The 19,561-nt window shown below is 40.0% G+C and overlaps 1 protein-coding gene and 1 pseudogene across 1 annotated transcript in view; one reads left to right on the top strand and one right to left on the bottom strand.

Annotated features, from left to right (window-relative positions):
- The first annotated feature begins 1,627 nt into the window (after nucleotides 1-1,627).
- On the top strand, nucleotides 1,628-3,882 carry LOC137280935 (putative nuclease HARBI1; annotated as a pseudogene).
- Nucleotides 2,624-19,561, bottom strand: part of LOC137281567 (uncharacterized) — a 36,850-nt gene continuing 19,912 nt past the window's right edge. The window contains exons 15-17 of the mRNA XM_067812878.1: nucleotides 19,404-19,464; nucleotides 11,215-11,283; nucleotides 2,624-4,945 (exon numbers count right to left, since the gene is read on the bottom strand). Coding sequence (XP_067668979.1) covers nucleotides 4,284-4,945; nucleotides 11,215-11,283; nucleotides 19,404-19,464 — 792 coding nt within the window. The 3' untranslated portion in view covers nucleotides 2,624-4,283. The remainder of the gene's footprint in view (nucleotides 4,946-11,214; nucleotides 11,284-19,403; nucleotides 19,465-19,561) is intronic.

Genomic DNA, 19,561 nt, shown 5'->3' with positions numbered 1-19,561 from the left:
GGTGGCAAGCCTTCCCTCTCCACTTCTTCCATCTTTGCCACAACTGTAGGGTTTTCCTGACAGCAGCTACACTCGTCTGCAGTTGGGTGTGCAGTACACTTGCTCCTAAATATTTAAAGCATCAGTGCATATAATTCTGAAATAAAGCTCCAGTCATCAAATACCATTCCTGACTGAACTGCATATTGTTACAGTTGCACAAGGTTCTGAAAATGTACATTTTTTTGCTGAATAACCGATGTAAATAAAGGCAAACACATTAAAAGTACAATCATTCTTGTCACAGTGGTCAATAGAATACAACTTTGCAGATTCTGATACCTTTTGGTATCCACATACCGAAATAAATCATCAAAAATGACAATTCAACCTACAACGTTGAAAAAAAACGCGATGAAAAAAAGCCCGCGAAATCGAAGTTCAAACGATTCACTAAATTCCCCCCTGCGCTGGGGGGAAAACTGGTTTCAGCTGCAATGCTGCGCTGCGCCAATAACGCATGCGCAGTGAATAGGTTGGCGGAGCTCGAAAGAGGATGTGTGCCCGGATTATAGGATCGTGAAATGGAGTAGGCTAATCTTGGTTGTATACACAAACAAGTAAATAATCTACTCGTTACGTAAAAAACATGTTGATTGTAAGAAGCAGCCTCTATCACAGAGAAAGCTTAATGTCTGGTTTATTGACACCTATGTGTATGGCTGCCTGTCTGCTAAAGACAATATGCAATGCACAGCTTCAATCATTGACCACGTGCAATTTGAACTTAACACCTATCAGACTATACGACATAAAGAAAATAAGTTGATTTATGACTCGTGCACCCGAGTCCCGTGTCTGCCACATTATGTAATCAGGCACGTGTGATACACATGACGTTTTTATTTCAGTGGGTTACAAACAAACTACATTCATTTTTTCGGATGACTGGATCTGACGGAAACTGGTGCAAACTCTTGTCAGTTTCAAGTCCTGCTTTGTACTTGGACGAATGACAGATTTCAGCCACGCGTTAGTTTACCATCTCTACTGACGTGATTTTTGATTGGATCGAGCGAAATTCGGAGAACATGTATTTTCAAAACCCAGCATCTCTATGTACATTCTTCATGGATAACGACTTCTTTTAGTTTATATGATTTTGTTTGACAACAGTATATGAATCAATACTGAAACGACGCATCAAGTATACAAAAAGAAGTTGTTATCCATAAAGAATCTTACTTTCTTGTGACTGGCTATACTTCTAAAATGCCCATCAAACAGATCATCTTTCCGTACACACAATGAACCCTCAGCATATCAGCAAATGAACCAGCCAATCGGAAGCCGTCGTTACACTTGAGTGCATATCCACCCGCTATGACTGGGTTCGGTCTCCCGAGGGCTTCGTTTCGGGGAAAGTAAGCCCAAGTACAAAATATTGCACTTTTGAATCGCGATTGTACACTTATAATTTTGTTCATTAGTATTTTTAAAGCAGCAATGTATATTATATGTCATGAATAAGTGATAAATGTGTTTTAATTATGTTTGATTTTTTGGTTGCATGTGACCTTTAACTGTTTAAGACTCCCCTTGCTAGGCTTAAATCAACTTGTTTTGACTTAAGTCATGTAAAAGAAATATGGCTGCCACGCGTAATCCAAGAGCATTTAATGAAAGAACAGACGTTCTGCATACATTAGATGATACTGAGCTGCTCCAAAGGTACAGATTTGACAGAAACAGTATTGTTTACATCTGTGATCTACTTGAACACGATTTAAGTCCCGTAACGCATCGGAGTTGTGCAGTGTCCTGCGTTACAAAAGTTCTCGTTACTTTACGTTTTCTTGCCACTGGCAAATTTCAAATGTGCAATGGCGATGACCATGGACTCCATTTCAAGAGTCGTCGAACAAACGCTTAATTCACTCACAAGCCAGCGTATGGTCAGAAGATTTGTCACCTTTCCCACGCATGCCCAAGAAATAAGACGACACCAGCGTCGATTCTATCAGACCGCTAACTTCCCCGGTGTAGTTGGTGTCGTTGATGGCACGCACGTTCAAATTCAGGCCCCATCAGTTAATGAGAATGAATTCATTAACAGGCACCACTATCACAGTATTAATACACAGGTAGTGATTGACAGCGACGACCAGATCATCGATATCGTAGCACGTTGGCCTGGCTCAACACATGACTCCCGCATCTTGACAACAAGCGGGTTATGTCGGCTGTTTGAGGGGAACCATGTTCCCGTAAGATGTCATTTGCTTGGCGACAGTGGCTACCCATGTCGGAGGTGGATTTTAACACCATTTTTACGTCCTCTTCCTGGACCACAGGCAAACTACAACAGGTATTTTGGTCATTTCTTCTAGTCAATTTCGAGTGCTAACCAACATAGAGTGATTTCACTTGGTTATATGAAATTCAACATCCAACATAAAAACGAAACGGAAGAGTTACATATCTGCTAAGTGCATTTTTCGGATAATATGTCGTACCTTGTGCACTTCCTCAGTCGTAAATGCATCCTCAGTGATTTATCAATGACATCATACGTTTGTTAAACAAACGTGAGTCATGATATAACCATTTTGACATAATACCACCCATAAACATCATAAGATCATTTGATGATTCCAGCTATATTTATTGCACATTCTCAGATCTCATAAAAGACCAGAAATTGCATGGAAAGAGGTACTGGACAACTGAAGCGATGGTTTCATGTACTACATGGAGACATCAGACTCTCCCCACAGAAGGCTTGCAAGGTATAGCATTACAAAATGTTCTTCCCAGGACTCTATTGAGGTAACAAAAATCATAATTTGAATGAAATTTAAAGACACCTATAATTTCCCCAATAATACCTTAAGGTGTTCATATGCATCGGATAAATAAAAAAAAGCTAAAACAATTATTAAGACAAACAACAACATTTACTTAATGAAGACAATAACAATAATCAAACAAGAATGTAAAAATGTCTAATACTTTCTACAGTCAACAGTAACATAAAGAGAGTGGACAAGTTAGAAATATGTGATCTTACTGTCAATAGGACCTCACTCAATACAGACAAATAATTATTTTTATCTAAAGTTGAACTGTAATAAAGATTTCATATCTCAGTAATCCTGTTTAAGAAGAATCAAGTAAGAAGTTTAGACAAACAAATATGACTGTAACTGTACTATCTATCTATCTATCTATCTATCTATCTGAATGGTGGCATTTTCTGTACAGCTACTAAATTAAAGTAAACGATTGCCACAGGATGAAATACTATAAGTGTGAGATTAGTAAGGTTTGGGATTTTACCAACACTTTATTATATGTGAAGTGCACCCTTTTAAAGATAATGATGCCAAAACAATTAGTTTTGAACAAATAATTTTTATAGATGAATGCCACGATGATTGATGAATAACAGGAGTTGGGTATTCAAATACAATAATTTCCATGGATGATTTTCTCACAAACATTCAAACATTTAAAATTACACGTTTCTTGGTCAAATGCATGCAACAATACGTCATCTACATCCTACATATAAATTAAATTGACAGAAGTATCTTGACCATTTGTTGTGTCCTCACTACATACCATTTTTTTCCAATATTCACCTAGGTAATAATTGCCTGTGCTGTGCTGCACAACATCAGCAAGGACAGGAATGTCCCAATGCCAGCTCCATGTGGAGGCATCGCTCAACCTGGACAGCTCAGGGCACATCATAACCTCGCATTCAACAAATGTGTCTTCAGGTTTCGGGACGTCGTAGCATCGAAACATGTGCGTCGCCAGAAATTGCCAAGAACACCAAGTAGAGAAGTAAACGCGGAGTTAATTACTTCTGATGAAACCCAGAATTACCCGCAATGAATATGCTGCAATAAATTGCATCTGCTCGTTTTAATCTGTGTATGTGTTATATATGATCATGCCTATGCTCAACTACAGTATTGATCAAATACATAATTCTTGTCACTATCAAACTTGAATTCGAACTTGTCTTGTCCACGTTCGCGAATCAAATGTGTGAAGTAAAGCCAAGCCAGTAAAACAATGTTCACTATATATTGGTTAAGCCTGTTAATCCATGTGATTATACGAATGGTTCATTCATTCCATTCTTGTGTAGTGAAGTGTGTGTGATCGTCAAATGACAGTCAGTAGAATTGATTATGTTACTGTATACATGCAGTCAAATAACTCATACCGCCTTTTCACGCGTGCGTGCGTGATTGAGTAGAGTACACGAACATCTTTCTCACACCATGGCATCATGAAAGTGCCTTGACAATCATTGCTTTCTTCTCACCCGTCATGTTGATGTCGCTGCTCACTACAAGTCTCATGCTGACAGCGAGGACACTTGGGTTATACACTGCGAACATCGGCCACAGTGCTTCAGTAGAGTCTACATTGTCTAAGGTCGACATGACTTTCTTCTCCTTCACATCAATGAAGACAATCTTCTTCCTGGCGTCATCATAGACAACACCGTAATGTGATGTGTGTGATGCTCCTGCTGTGTTGGAGAGAGTGTCAGGCAGATGCAGCACACACTTCCCCTCCTTACATATATAAATGCATATCCCGTCGTGTCTAGTACATCGAATGGCGACCATACTGTAGGAGTAAGGACGTTCACTAATACAATAATGCACGTCCCTCTCCCTCTCCTCCTCTCTACATACTCCAATCTCCAGGATGAGCCCGTTCTCTGGGAGTGGTTTGTCCAGACTGACCCTGTTCTCCACCTCCCAGTACTGGGGACAACCATCCTGTGGGAGGGGGAATGAACTGCATGTGCCCATGTACCTCTTCAGTCGCCTCACCCTTGCAGATCTGGTGCGAGACTTCCTGTTGACCAGGTCCCCTTCTGTGTTGATGTGGACGTAGTCGAGATTGGCTCTGTCTTTGTCATACTTCAGTGGTGTACCTACAACATATGGATTTAGACGCAAATAAGACATAAACAGTTAAGTTCCATACTGATATATGCTACCTTCACCTGTTGGTGATGTATATGAGAAAACACGCCTCCGCGGTTTTGGTATGTAAACCCCGACTCCGATGGTTTTACATTTTCTACCAAAACCGAGGTGAAGTGTTTTCTCTAACATATATACCTTCAATGATGGGTAATTACAATGTAGATGATCATTTAATGAGATACATAACGATAACAGAAGCGCGCGTAAAATCAATTTAATGGCAATACCCACCACCTTTGTCAGCCCCATGGTCGTGCGGTGGAGCGTCTGACTACGGAACTGAGATATGTGGTTGCAATCCTGCTTAGTTTAATCTTGAACGATATTTTTCAATTGTTTTCAAACACTCTTGTATCATTTTGATTGTTGGTGTTCATTTTAAAGTTTGGAAAAGTAAAACCTGAGAAGCGGTGACCGTCTTACTAACGAAAAGTAAAACCTGTCCCTCCCAAACAAAAACCTCAAATGCGTTTGTTCTGGGAAAACAAGAGATGACTTAATATATTGTGAGAAGCACATTTAAGGTATATATCAATAGCCCATGTTCAGTGGTATACCTACAAAATAAGACACATAGTTGGATTGTGAACAAAACATGACAAGTTGCTAAATGCTAAATTTATAAAGTGATAAGTATACGAAGTGTTGTTTGAATAACTACAATATAATCGATTACAAATCGTTACACATACACACACACACACACACACACACACACATATACACACACACACACACACACACACACACACACACACACATACATATATATCTATAATTTGCAATCCATTATCTGATAATATTTATCCGGGCTGTAGGGTGAAGTACAGCGATTCAGCGAGCTATGGTTAGGCGACTATTTCTCGAAAGTGAGTGTTTCGAAGAGGTAGAAACAATCTGCAGCAATATATCCACACACGATAATAACGCTATCTTGTCCGATATATTTGAAAATGAAATTCTAGGTTACCCACACAGATAGATGCTGGTGAGTGAGTAAACCCACCGAGAGCAAACGACAGAGTTTCTGCTCCTATACACTGTCATTTAATGAGAAAACGCATAAATGTGACATATGAGGAACCTGTTGAATGCATGTCAGACCCAAGTCGGAGTGTCACGTGACTTAATTTGACCACTCGGGAAACTGTGAAGCTATCCGTGAAAAAAGTAGACCTTGTATCACTGATCACAAAACAACGACACGCGCCTAGTTGTGAAAAGAAACTCCGTGCAACACGTGGAAATAAGGCTGAGGTGGTATTGCATAGCGAGATACTTTCTTTGATAAAATCCACGGTTGCCCCAATGTCTGTGAGTTTCTTCTGGGTTGTTCTGATTTACAAGTTAAATGTAATGTCGAGTTTCCTGCATGGAGAAGTTTACGAGAATGTTTTTAACCACCCACCAGTGAACATGAAATTCCTGGATATGACAGATAGTTATCGCAACCGTCTTTGGTCACATGGAATTCGTGGTCAGTGCTGTCCCAATATCGGGCCACCCCTTCTTTCATTTCAGCAATATTTGTCAGATTGTTCTTATTGACACTTTCCTTCATAAGCCCCCAAACAATTTCTATTGGATTTAGGTCAGGGCTATAGGTTAGCCAACGTAATAATGTCATATTTCTGTCCGAAACCAGGCCTGTGAATGCTTTGAACGATGTTTTGGGTTATTGCCCTGACTTTTCTGCCAACCCACTGCATGCAGTTCAGTTCTAGTGGCCACCTTACAGACAACCACAGTTCATCTACCAGTCGTATCGAGCCTTATCATTTCTGAACTCCTTCGCTTGTTTTTAGAATTCCAAGCCGCTTCCTGTCACCGACAGGCCTACCTACGCCCCCTGGTGCTCAGTGCCATATCCATTAGCATTTGGTTTCACAACACGATAAACAGTGGACAAAGAGATGCCTGTTCTACTTGAAATCGCTTTAGCTGATCTGATATCCTAGTTATAATATTCTAAAATCAACTAACTCTTCTCTAAATCGCCCATAGCGAGGATCACTAAAAATATCGTCTGCCAGCAAGTAAGCAAGGGGGATAACTCTTCACAAACTAATGAAAAAGGATTAACGCAGTCGTCTCTTGAAAGAAGCCAAGCACTTGATAGCTTGTCAAGGATGTTTATACTAGACATTCAAACTGAACAATTTATTGCCAATACTTTCCGGCCATAGTATACAAATTCTGTGCCACAGAGAACGTGTTCCAGCTGCTGTCGATTTGCTGGTGGAGGTTGACGCCGTTTCAGCTGTCTATAAAGATGATCCAAGAGATGTTCTATCGGATTCATATTCGATCTGGCCAGGGCAATACTTTGACGTTCACTCCTGGCAGTATGCGGACATGCATTGTCCTGTTGCAAGATCAATATGGTAACGCAACTGGTGCGACCTTTGAGCAGTCAAAGTTCCATGAAGGATTACAAGTCGTGTCCTCTGCTGACCATAAATCCCGTCCCATACGGTTTTCACCAAAATGGTGCACCGCTTGGACACACTTTGGTGCCAGTCACTCACCCCTACATCTGTATACACGAACTCGCCTATCATTTCGGAACGTGTGATCTACCTTCAGCTGTTGGTGATCTATAGCCTGTTTTTATATTGTGTTATCCGAATAGTGATATCAGTTTTAACTTTACACGCTAGTTTCAATTCAGATTGTGATATTCTACTGCTAGACACATATTAGATGATCCAGCGCACTAAACGCATTTGTGACAAGAGAGGCGGGACAACGAATTGGGCGAGTACACTTGGCTGCTACAGGTAGCTTGACATAAACATAAACATAAATAAACATATTTGCTCAGTATATTGTGTTGATTCAATTCGTTGGGATTGTACCCGTTCCCAAATCGAGTGTGCTATAACAATTCATGCGTGAAACGCACGGGGAAAATGAACATCTGGATATTTATCAGACAACCTGTCTCCCTCTTATTTCAAGTGGATCGTTCTGTGGGGCGTTCCCAAGTATGCAAATTGGGGTCATTTGTCAGGTCGTGGATCATCTTATATGTGTTTACCAGTAGTTGTTTTACTGTCCTTCGTTGACAGGTTTTACAATGTACATATATTCCTTTTCATTGCTAATATTCTCGTCACGATATGGCTGAAATATTGCCTATGTTAAATATTGACTCACTCACTCGGAACGTGTTGAATCGATTCTAGTCTGCAAACAGAACTCTCTCGTTATGAAGTTCCCATTTTTTCCATACATTTTTTCTCCCGTTCGGCTCGTCAAAATCTCAGCCTTTCTGTGATGTTCTTTGTCATACTGCAGGGTTGCACTGTTCCACGTGAGTGTTTTTTGTCCAGGGGCAATTTCAGTAAAGTTCACGTTTTGTCTTCTCTGACAGCTCAGTTTAATGTTGTCTATTGCACATCAGTGATTAGAAACTAAATGAATCAGAGATCTTGTGATTGTTTGTTTAGATATTTGGAGGTAACAAAACTTTGTGAGCTTATAATGCAGGTTGTTTGTTTTGAAAATTGGACACAATCCTTCCAAGTTCCATTCAAACTATAAACTGACGAGGATAAAGATCTTCTCAGTCATTTTCACCAAGCGCAATTATGTCTTTGAAGTTATTGCCCGATAAAACTGTTAACGCTATTTTCCTGAATCAGTTTAAACCACAAACAATCTCAAAATTACTTTGATTTAAATTTTGAGATTGGCTTTTTAGCTTGATTGCATTGATTTTGCTAATGGATAAATATTTCATTGTGACAGCTGTTAAGGACTTGTTAATACTGTCAGCCATCATTAAATAATTGAATTTTTAAAGATCACAAGCAAAGTAAAACACAACTTTGTACCTTTCTGGTACCTTTCGGTATGCACTTACCGAAAGAAATCAGCAACAATGCCAATTCAATGTATAAAGTTGAAAAAAACGCGATGAAAAAAAAGCCCGCGAAATCGGAGTTCAGACATTTCACTAAATTTCCCCCAGCGCTGGGGGAAAAACTGGTTTCAGCAGCTGTCCTACTCTGCGTCCATAACGCATGCGCAGTGAATACGTTCGGGCAGCTTGAAACAGTACGCATGCCCAGAGTATGAGGTCGTGAGCAGTAATCTCTAATCTTGGTTGGGTACACAAATAAGTAAATAATCTACTCGTTACGCACAAAAACTTATTGATTGTGGTAAGCAGTCTGTCACAGAGAAAGCTCAGTGTCTGGTTTATTCACACCTATATGTCTGTCTGCCTGTCTGCTAAAGACAACATGCAGCACACAGCTTCAATCATTGACCACATGCAATTTGAACTGAACACATATCAGACTATATGACATAGAGAAAATAAATTGATTTATGACACGTGCACCCGAGTCCCGTCTCAGACACATTATGTAATTAGGTAGGTGTGATACACATGACATGTCTGTATGTCTGTGGGTTGCAAACAAACTACATTCATTTTTTTGGGATGATTGTATCTGATGGAAATTGGTGCAAACCCGTCAGTTTCAAGTCCTGCTTTGTACTTGGATCAATGACAGATTCCAGCCACGTGGTAGTTTACCATCTCTGCTGAGGTGATTGCACTTTTGAATCGCGATTGTACACTTCTAATTTTGTTTATTTGTTTTTTAGAAGCAGTAATGTATATTATATGTCACGAATAAGTGATAAATGTGTTTTTATTATGTTTGATTTTTGGTCGCATGTGACCTTTAAAGGGAATAGAATTATTACGTAATTTTGTTACGCGTTTTGTAAAAGGATAATTTGTATTTTAAACATAGGGTGGTATAAATTAGAAATTGCGATTGTTAGTGGTTGTACCCTCAAAGGGGGTTGAAGAAGCGTAAAATTATTGTCTTTGTGAGTGTGTACATATGTGTCGAAAGCACTCAAAGTCAATTGTGCTCAACCATACCATTTTTGTTACCTTAAATTCTGGCTACATCTTCCTACCGTTGTCAGCGGCTGAATGGACGATGTAAATCCAGCTAGGGTCCATGCAGGTAGCATAAGTAATGCCCTCATGGTCCCTAGTACGGTGATCTACATCCAGTTGTTGGCTATATATAGCCCCTGTTATATATATTTTGAGTCCTAATATATATATATAGCCCCTGTTATATATATTTTTTGTCCTAATATAGCTATTAGTTTTAACTCTCCATACTAAGTTTAATAGTAATTGTGATATCTTAGTTGTTTTACTGTCCTTTGACGACAGGCTTTTATAATATACACATCTTTCATTATCATTTCAATATCAAACGTGTTCTCGTGACGATTTGACTGCAATATTGCAAATGTGATGTTAAACGTTAACTCACTCACTTTAACTGTGAGTGGTCATAATGGGAATGAACACCGGGACTGCCCTAGATCCCATTATTCTAGCGACGCCGTCCATGTAGGCAGAGGCATCGTTTCGGAGCAGACCATGAAACCTGTACCGTATTTATGGTAAGAAATGTGTCTGAAAGTTAGAAAGCTGCTCCCTGAGGTCATCAGGTTCATCGGCGTCCCCTCCGTCCCTACCCCCACCCCGAGCCCGCTCAACACACACACGGATGTTGCTGTGTGTTCGCCTCTTCGACAATACACGTTGATACGTTGTGGATCTTCTGTATATAAGAAGCTGTCTGCACCAGCTATGGTGACTCTCTGCTGTCTAGACCTTTGCCAGTGTTATAACGTCTATCTCAATCTGTGACGTTTCCCGTGTGTACCCCTGGTACAGATATTCACAATATCCTTGCTAAACATTGTTTCCAGACTACATGAAATCAGCTGGTGGTGATGTCCCTTTGTGGAAACGATTGAAAAAAGATCTTTCATGTACCCAAGTACTTGTCTTTTGTGGGCGTGATCAACTGTGTTCTTTCCGTTCTTTGTCTGTCCAACAAGTGCCTGATTGCTCCTTACCGCTGCATTAAGCTGGGTAAAACAACAACCCCTGGTGAGTTCGTGCTGTCGTATTGTTCGTCTACTTTTGTATCATTTTGTATTCATACTAATGGACGTGTGCCATCCATACATGGTGTCCTTGTTATATCCGTTCATTACGCTGATTAGTTTCAGTATTCCCAGGACACGATTTATACGTGTCCAAAAGGAATGAGTGGACCAATGATTCTTCCGAACGAACTCAACCGTTCACATACGGAATCTGACAAATGACAATAAGGTATATAATGTAAGGTATAAGGTAGAGAATAAATGTACTCACACTTCAGCAACATGGATCTGTCTACAGGTCCTGTGTTCAGCTTATGAACCACACCTTCTCTGGCCACACCTGTGACATAAATATGTACATCTAATTATTGCGAGGTTAGACAAGGTGTCAAGATCACAGATGATTTCGTTTATATAATTAGTTTATGGTACTGTAAATAGATGTAGTATGGTATTGTTAGAGTGTGTTATATATTGTTGGGAGTTGTTGTTAGATTATGTTCGGTAATACTATGGGAACAGGGTTATGTTCAGGGAAGCGTGACCAGGTATGGCCAGAGAGCTGGGGTGTTAATTTGTAAACAATAGAGAGGTGTTGAGTAGCTTGGGTATGGGAGGTCAATATAAATAGTGAGGAAGGGTAGTAATCTGCACAGTCAGCCAGAATCACCACTGTGTTCACCTGTATGGGTTCAACTTTTGTATGGGATTGCATCTCACGCTGGCTGGCGTAAGTTTTTATTATCATTATTACTTTTGTATTTATTGATTGAGTAGATGTAGCAAGAAATTGTTTTACTGATGTAGTATTTCTAGATATATGTGCATATTGTAACACTATATAGCCACAAAGCCATTCAAAATTTGAATGTTATCGTTCCACAAAACCTGTTCCACTTTCAAATATGTAAATCGGAGTAAAGTACATGCATAAAGTATAAGACATTGACACATGTCTTACTGAGTAACTGTAGTTACTTATATTGTATTGTAGTGTCCCGGAACTGGCCGGTTATCCTTAAAGTAAGGAGAGGGGTATTATCTCCGCCTGTAAGGAGACAGACAAGAGTCTTCCCTGTTGTACAAGGAGCATGTATCTCCTAGTAATGTGAGATGTGGATGGCACAGCCATCAACCATTACACAGGCCCCTTAAACTCCGTGAGGGAAACCATCGCCTGGGTGTGAGGGATACCACACAAATACCATGACGTCACCAAGTGGAACCAAAGTGCACTGACATTCTGATTACATTGTAAAGAGAAAGTGTTCTCTCTGAGTGGCAAATTCCTTTATTGTTATTTAGTTCAATTGTTTAGTTTCTGATTGGGATTATATGTAATCATTATCTATATTAGTGAGGGTATTAGGATTTTAGTGTAGTTAGTAGTAGTAGTAGTATTATTAGAACTTTAGCAATTTAAGTGGTAGACAGAACTGTATATGTAGCTAGGTTAGGTAATTAGATTAGTTAGTTGTATTTGCACCTGTAGAATTAGTTTAGTATAGGTATTGGGGTTACTTATATCTTAAGGGGAGGAATAAAGTTTTGCAAAACAAACTATTCTTCTGTTGTGGTTACTTTGGTATGTGACATTTTGGTGGCAGCGGTGGGATAATTAGATTATTTGTCACTATCAAAGGGAACCCTAGTTGTGTTCTGTAGCGCATTTGATGTAGCGTTGTTGATTGTATATCGCTGCAGAATCTTTGTGTCCATAAAGAAGGGTTAGAACATACGGCACCACTTTTGCGTCCTTGAGTGTATGATTTGGAATTCAAGGGTGGAGGGTGTATTGTGGTTATTGGTCAGTTAAGGCCATTGGTTCGTCGTGAACATTTTGAACATTGGGATATATGGGAAATCACCTCCGGTTTTATTCTTGGTAGGATCCCTATTTATTCCAGACAGTTTGACTTTTTGTGTACCCTGCTTTGCCCTCATACAGACAATTATGGACATTGACAAACTTATCAAACTGGGTCAGAGTTTAGGGTATGAGAAAGATGATTTGAGAGTGTTTGTGAAAGAGCAAATGGAGTTGGAGAATGAGAAAGAAAAGGACAGGCTCGAACGGGAGGAAAGAGCTAGGGAGCGGGAGATTAAAAAGTTAGAACTGGAGGAAAGAAAGGAGAAAGAAAGGTTAGAATGGGAACGAGAGAGAGAACGATTAGAATTGGAGAAAGAAAAGTGTAAAATACAGTCAAATGAAAGAATAGAACTAGCCAAGTTAGAAAAGAGTGCGGCAGGAAATCAAGAAGGGCAGGTAGGAGAGAATAGATCGGCAGCCATTCCCAAGATGCCTAAAATGCCTCCATTTGACGACCACAATGACAATATTGATGCATATCTGCAAAGGTTTGAACGTGTAGTTACAGCGCAAGGCTGGGACCCGTCCCATTGGGCAGCTTACCTGTGTACTCTGCTGAAAGGTAAGGCTTTAGAAGTATACTCCCGGTTAAATGCCTTTGAGGCTGAAAATTACAATGCAGTTAAAACTGCATTACTTAAACGCTATGAAATGACTGAGGATGGATTCCATCAGAAATTTAGGACTGCTAAAACTGAAACAGGTGAGATTTTCACACAATTTGTAGTTAGAATTGAGAACTATTTCAACAGATGGATTGAACTAAGTGGTACACAAAAGACGTTCGAAGGTGTGAGAGATTTGCTGCTGCGTGAACAGATTTTGAATGTGACTGGAAGGGATCTGGGTATATTCTTGAGAGAGAGAAAGCCAAAAGACGCGATGGAAATGGCTAGACTAGCAGAGCAATTTATAGAAGCTAGAGGTACGAGTCATGGAAGATACAATAGACCAGTTATTCCAGGTCAAACTGACAAGCAGGTTTCCAAAGGGAAAATAGTCGAGGGTAGCGCATCAGGTAAACATGGTACTTGTTCCAAACAATTTGTTCCTATTAAGGAAAGGACATGTTACAACTGCAATCAAACTGGGCATTTGGCAGCACAGTGCAAGAAACCCAAGTTTAAAGTGGCAAGTATCCAGGTGAGTGAAGACAACACAAACATGTCTCTAATACATCCAGATAACACAAAAGTAGAGCCCTGCATACATGAAGTTCTAGATGGTGATGCAGCAACTTCAGAGGAGGTTACTAAAGCAGATGTAGCCTCAGGGAGTGTGCTTACCAAAGATCACCGCATGCCATTTTATCAGGGAAAGGTAAACGACACTCCAGTAGATGTGCTTAGAGACACGGGATGTAACGGTGTAATAGTGAGGAGGTCAATGGTAAAAGATGCATGTTTGACTTCAGAAACACAATCTTGTAAATTAGCAGATAGCAGGATCTTGACACTTCCGGTAGCATGGATTACTGTAAATACGCCCTTTTACACGGGTATGGTGAGAGCAGCATGTATGGACACACCAATCTGTGACTTAATATTAGGCAATATTCCCGGAGTTAGAGAGCCAGGAGATCCAGACTTGATGTGGGATAAGCAGGACATTAAAACAGTAGGTGCTGTAGAGACAAGGAGCCAGAGAAGAGTACGCCAAGTAGGCATGGAACCCTTGAAGACATTGGAACCTGTTGGGTTGAGACTGAGTCGAGGTGAGTTCGTATCCCTACAACATCAGGATTCAAGTCTGAACAAAATAAGAAAATTAGTGGAAGAAGGTAAGATTAGGGAGACCCGACATAGTACTTCCTCTTACTTTGTGGAGAATGATATGCTGTATAGGAAGCATACTTCCAATAAAATGGACAATGGTAAACAAGTTGTACAGGCAGTAGTACCGGTTGGATTGCGCACACAGGTAATGAAGGTATGTCATGAAGCACTGATGGGTGGACATCTTGGAATCAAGAAGACTCTAGATAGGGTAATCTCACAGTTTTATTGGCCAGGAGTAATTGGTGATGTCAGAAGACATGTTCAGTCTTGTGATATTTGTCAACGTACCATGCCGAAGGGAAAGGTAAGGAAAATACCACTGGGACAAATGCCATTAATTGAAGTGCCATTTGAGAGGGTAGCTGTTGATTTGATTGGTCCATTGTATCCTGTCACAGACAAGGGTAATAGGTATATACTGACGGTGGTTGATTATGCAACACGATACCCAGAAGCAGTAGCTTTACCCAGAGTAGAGACGGAATATGTTGCCGAAGCTCTGTTCGAGATATTCAGTAGGGTTGGTATCCCCAAGGAGATATTAACAGACATGGGAGCCCAGTTCACGTCAGGCGTGATGAAGGAGGTAAGTAGACTATTGTCCATACATCAGCTTACTACTTCCCCTTATCATCCAATGTGCAATGGCCTAGTAGAGAAGTTCAATGGAACCTTGAAGACGATGCTGAAACGGATGTGTGCAGAACGACCAAATGACTGGGACAGGTATGTACCTGCTTTGTTATTTGCTTACCGAGAGGTACCTCAAGAGAGTTTGGGTTTTGCCCCATTTGAACTCTTATATGGACGCACTGTGAGAGGACCAGTACAGATTCTGAGGGAAATCTGGACAAGAGATATACCAAATCCAGAGGTAAGAACCACATATGAGTATGTGCTAGATCTTCAAAACCGTCTTGAGGAGACTATTCACGTAGCACAGCAAGAACTTCAAAAGAAAGCATGTAAATACAAAAAGTTCTTTGATGTGAAGTCCAAGCCAAGAAAAATGAAGGTTGGTGATAAAGTATTAATTCTGTTGCCCACTGATTCAAACAAACTGTTGCTGCAGTGGAAAGGGCCATATGAAATACTGGATACCTTTGGCATTGGCAATTACAGAATACAGGTTGGTAACAAGATTAAAACCTATCATGCCAATCTACTGAAAAGGTACATTAAGAGAGAGGAGGTCAAGGACACAGCTGTATGTCAGTGCTGGTCTGGTGGATGTCAAGGCTGAAGAGGTGAGTATGTTAGACATAGCTTCACCTTCTTTAGTTTCTAAGGAAACGTATCAGGATGTAGACATTTCTGAAGATTTGACAGAGGAGCAACAAAATGAGGTGAAGGAGCTCATAAGTGAATTCAAAGATGTACTGAGTGATTTACCAGGGAAGGTAGATTGTATGGAATATAAGATCAAGCTGACATGTAATGAGCCTATACGATCCAAGCCCTATCCACTTCCTCATCATATGAGAGATGTTGTAGCTAAGGAGATACAGCTAATGTTAGACATGGGGGTGATAGAACCTTCTCAGTCACCATATGCATCCCCCATTGTACTTGTGAAGAAGCCTGACTCGACTTACAGATTTTGTACCGATTTTCGCAAACTGAATCAGGTGACCGTATTTGATGCCGAACCAATTCCATTAGCTGATTCCATCTTTGCACGGTTACGGAACTGTAAATATCTTACCAAAATTGATGTAAGCAAAGCATATTGGCAGATTCCAATGGAAGAGAGTAGCAAAGAACTGACAGCATTTATAACTCCTGATGGATTATACCAATGGAAGGTGATGCCATTTGGAGTAGTTAATGCACCTGCAGTATTTTCCCGACTGATGAGACAAGTATTGCACAACATACCAAATACAGACAACTTCATAGACGACATCATAGAAGGAACTGAGAACTGGTCACACCACATGGTAAGTCTGAGAGCAATATTTACGAGGTTAAGACAATTCCATCTTACAGCTCGACCTTCAAAGGTAAAAGTGGGATATAAACATCTGGACTTTTTAGGGCACAAGGTGGGTAGTGGTCTAATTCGACCAGAAGGTAAGAATGTAGAAAAGATCCTAAATGTGGAGCGACCTCAAACCAAGAAACAAGTGAGAGCGTTGTTGGGACTGACCGGGTACTACCGGAAATTTATCCCAAACTATGCAGCCATAGCAGTTCCGTTAACTGATCTCACAAAGAAAGGAAAGCCAAACAAGGTAATATGGACAGAAAGCCAGGAATTAGCTTTCACTACGTTAAGAACCCATATGTCAAGTTTTCCTATCTTGAAACTACCCGACTTGAAGAAACCATTCTTGGTAAGAACAGACGCTTCTGACGTTGGAATCGGAGCTGTACTGCTACAAGAACAGGAAGGTGAGCGATTTCCAATATTGGTTGTGAGTCGGAAGTTAGTAGATCGTGAGAGAGCGTATTCTACAATAGAAAAAGAGTGTTTGGCTATTGTGTGGGCAATACAGAAGTTAGAAAGATATCTGTATGGGAGAGAATTTATTTTGGAGACTGACCATCAGCCCTTAATATGGATGACCAAGGCAAAAATGACCAATGGACGAGTGATGAGGTGGGCCCTGACTTTGCAACCCTACAAATTTCTAATTCGTGCAATCAAAGGAAGTGAGAATGTTGGGGCTGATCTCTTGAGCCGGTGTTCACCCTAGTCATACTATGTGTATGGTAGTGTGTAAATAATGTACTCTCTGCATATCCAGATTATTTGTCAGCAGTTATTTCTTATGTATTACTGTGCTATTGTACATTTAGACAATTGTGTTTTATGATATTTATGCATTAAAACAAACTTAAATGTGATCTTGAGTGTAATATATAATTGTACTTGTGTACAATTACTTGAAGAGGGGAGTGATGTCAAGATCACAGATGATTTCGTTTATATAATTAGTTTATGGTACTGTAAATAGATGTAGTATGGTATTGTTAGAGTGTGTTATATATTGTTGGGAGTTGTTGTTAGATTATGTTCGGTAATACTATGGGAACAGGGTTATGTTCAGGGAAGCGTGACCAGGTATGGCCAGAGAGCTGGGGTGTTAATTTGTAAACAATAGAGAGGTGTTGAGTAGCTTGGGTATGGGAGGTCAATATAAATAGTGAGGAAGGGTAGTAATCTGCACAGTCAGCCAGAATCACCACTGTGTTCACCTGTATGGGTTCAACTTTTGTATGGGATTGCATCTCACGCTGGCTGGCGTAAGTTTTTATTATCATTATTACTTTTGTATTTATTGATTGAGTAGATGTAGCAAGAAATTGTTTTACTGATGTAGTATTTCTAGATATATGTGCATATTGTAACACTATATAGCCACAAAGCCATTCAAAATTTGAATGTTATCGTTCCACAAAACCTGTTCCACTTTCAAATATGTAAATCGGAGTAAAGTACATGCATAAAGTATAAGACATTGACACATGTCTTACTGAGTAACTGTAGTTACTTATATTGTATTGTAGTGTCCCGGAACTGGCCGGTTATCCTTAAAGTAAGGAGAGGGGTATTATCTCCGCCTGTAAGGAGACAGACAAGAGTCTTCCCTGTTGTACAAGGAGCATGTATCTCCTAGTAATGTGAGATGTGGATGGCACAGCCATCAACCATTACACAGGCCCCTTAAACTCCGTGAGGGAAACCATCGCCTGGGTGTGAGGGATACCACACAAATACCATGACGTCACCAAGTGGAACCAAAGTGCACTGACATTCTGATTACATTGTAAAGAGAAAGTGTTCTCTCTGAGTGGCAAATTCCTTTATTGTTATTTAGTTCAATTGTTTAGTTTCTGATTGGGATTATATGTAATCATTATCTATATTAGTGAGGGTATTAGGATTTTAGTGTAGTTAGTAGTAGTAGTAGTATTATTAGAACTTTAGCAATTTAAGTGGTAGACAGAACTGTATATGTAGCTAGGTTAGGTAATTAGATTAGTTAGTTGTATTTGCACCTGTAGAATTAGTTTAGTATAGGTATTGGGGTTACTTATATCTTAAGGGGAGGAATAAAGTTTTGCAAAACAAACTATTCTTCTGTTGTGGTTACTTTGGTATGTGACACAAGGGGCCTCTTGGTTACAGTAGGTCATGGTGACACACGGTACCGGTAGGATTTAGTATCTGACAAATTCAGCTGACCCTTCATCAGTCCACATTAACCACTTGGAAGAAAAGTACAGACTGGACGAGCGAGCATTTCGTGTAATTTTCTTGTCTCGTTTTCAGTTTTTGAACTGTGGCTACGACGCACCACGCAACAGAGGTCATGTTAGTTTAAGAATAAGTGTATTGATTAATGTTTTTTATTGTGTGTCCAATCATGTAGCATCAGTAAGTACACCACATTTCATGTTATGTCAGTAATGGTGATTTCAGTTTCGAAGAAAAACAAAATTCGCATGTCTTTACCATTATGATACAACAACCCATGCTTGCCATAAAAGGTGACCATGCTTGTCGTAAAAGGCGACTAACGGGATCGGGTGGTCAGACTAGCTGACTTGGTTGACACATGTCATCGGTTCCCAATTGCGCAGATCGATGCTCATGTTGTTGATCACTGGATTGTCTGGTCCAGACTCGATTATTTAGACAGACCTTCGCCATATAGCTGGAATATTGCTAAGTGCGACGTAAAACTAAACTCACTCACTCACTCACGACGATGACAGACACGAACTTGTTGATAGAATTGTGAAGTAGTCTGGCTGAGGTTTAGTTATGAGATCGGGAATCATCAAGGGAGAAGGCTAACTTACCGAGCAAGAAGTCAATGGTTGTTACAGTTCTATCCTCTATGGCATCTTTCTCTTCAATGCGCTGAAAACATACCGAACCATTTACACATTATGGATTATTCCACAAAGACAGTCTATTCATAATATGTTTGCATGTGTGCTTTTACACTACGGTAAGG

This window comes from Haliotis asinina, chromosome 4, assembly GCF_037392515.1.
Source record: "Haliotis asinina isolate JCU_RB_2024 chromosome 4, JCU_Hal_asi_v2, whole genome shotgun sequence".
NCBI lineage: Eukaryota > Metazoa > Mollusca > Gastropoda > Lepetellida > Haliotidae > Haliotis > Haliotis asinina.
Note: the sequence above shows the minus strand (reverse complement) of the source record. Positions and strands in the feature narration are given on the sequence as shown.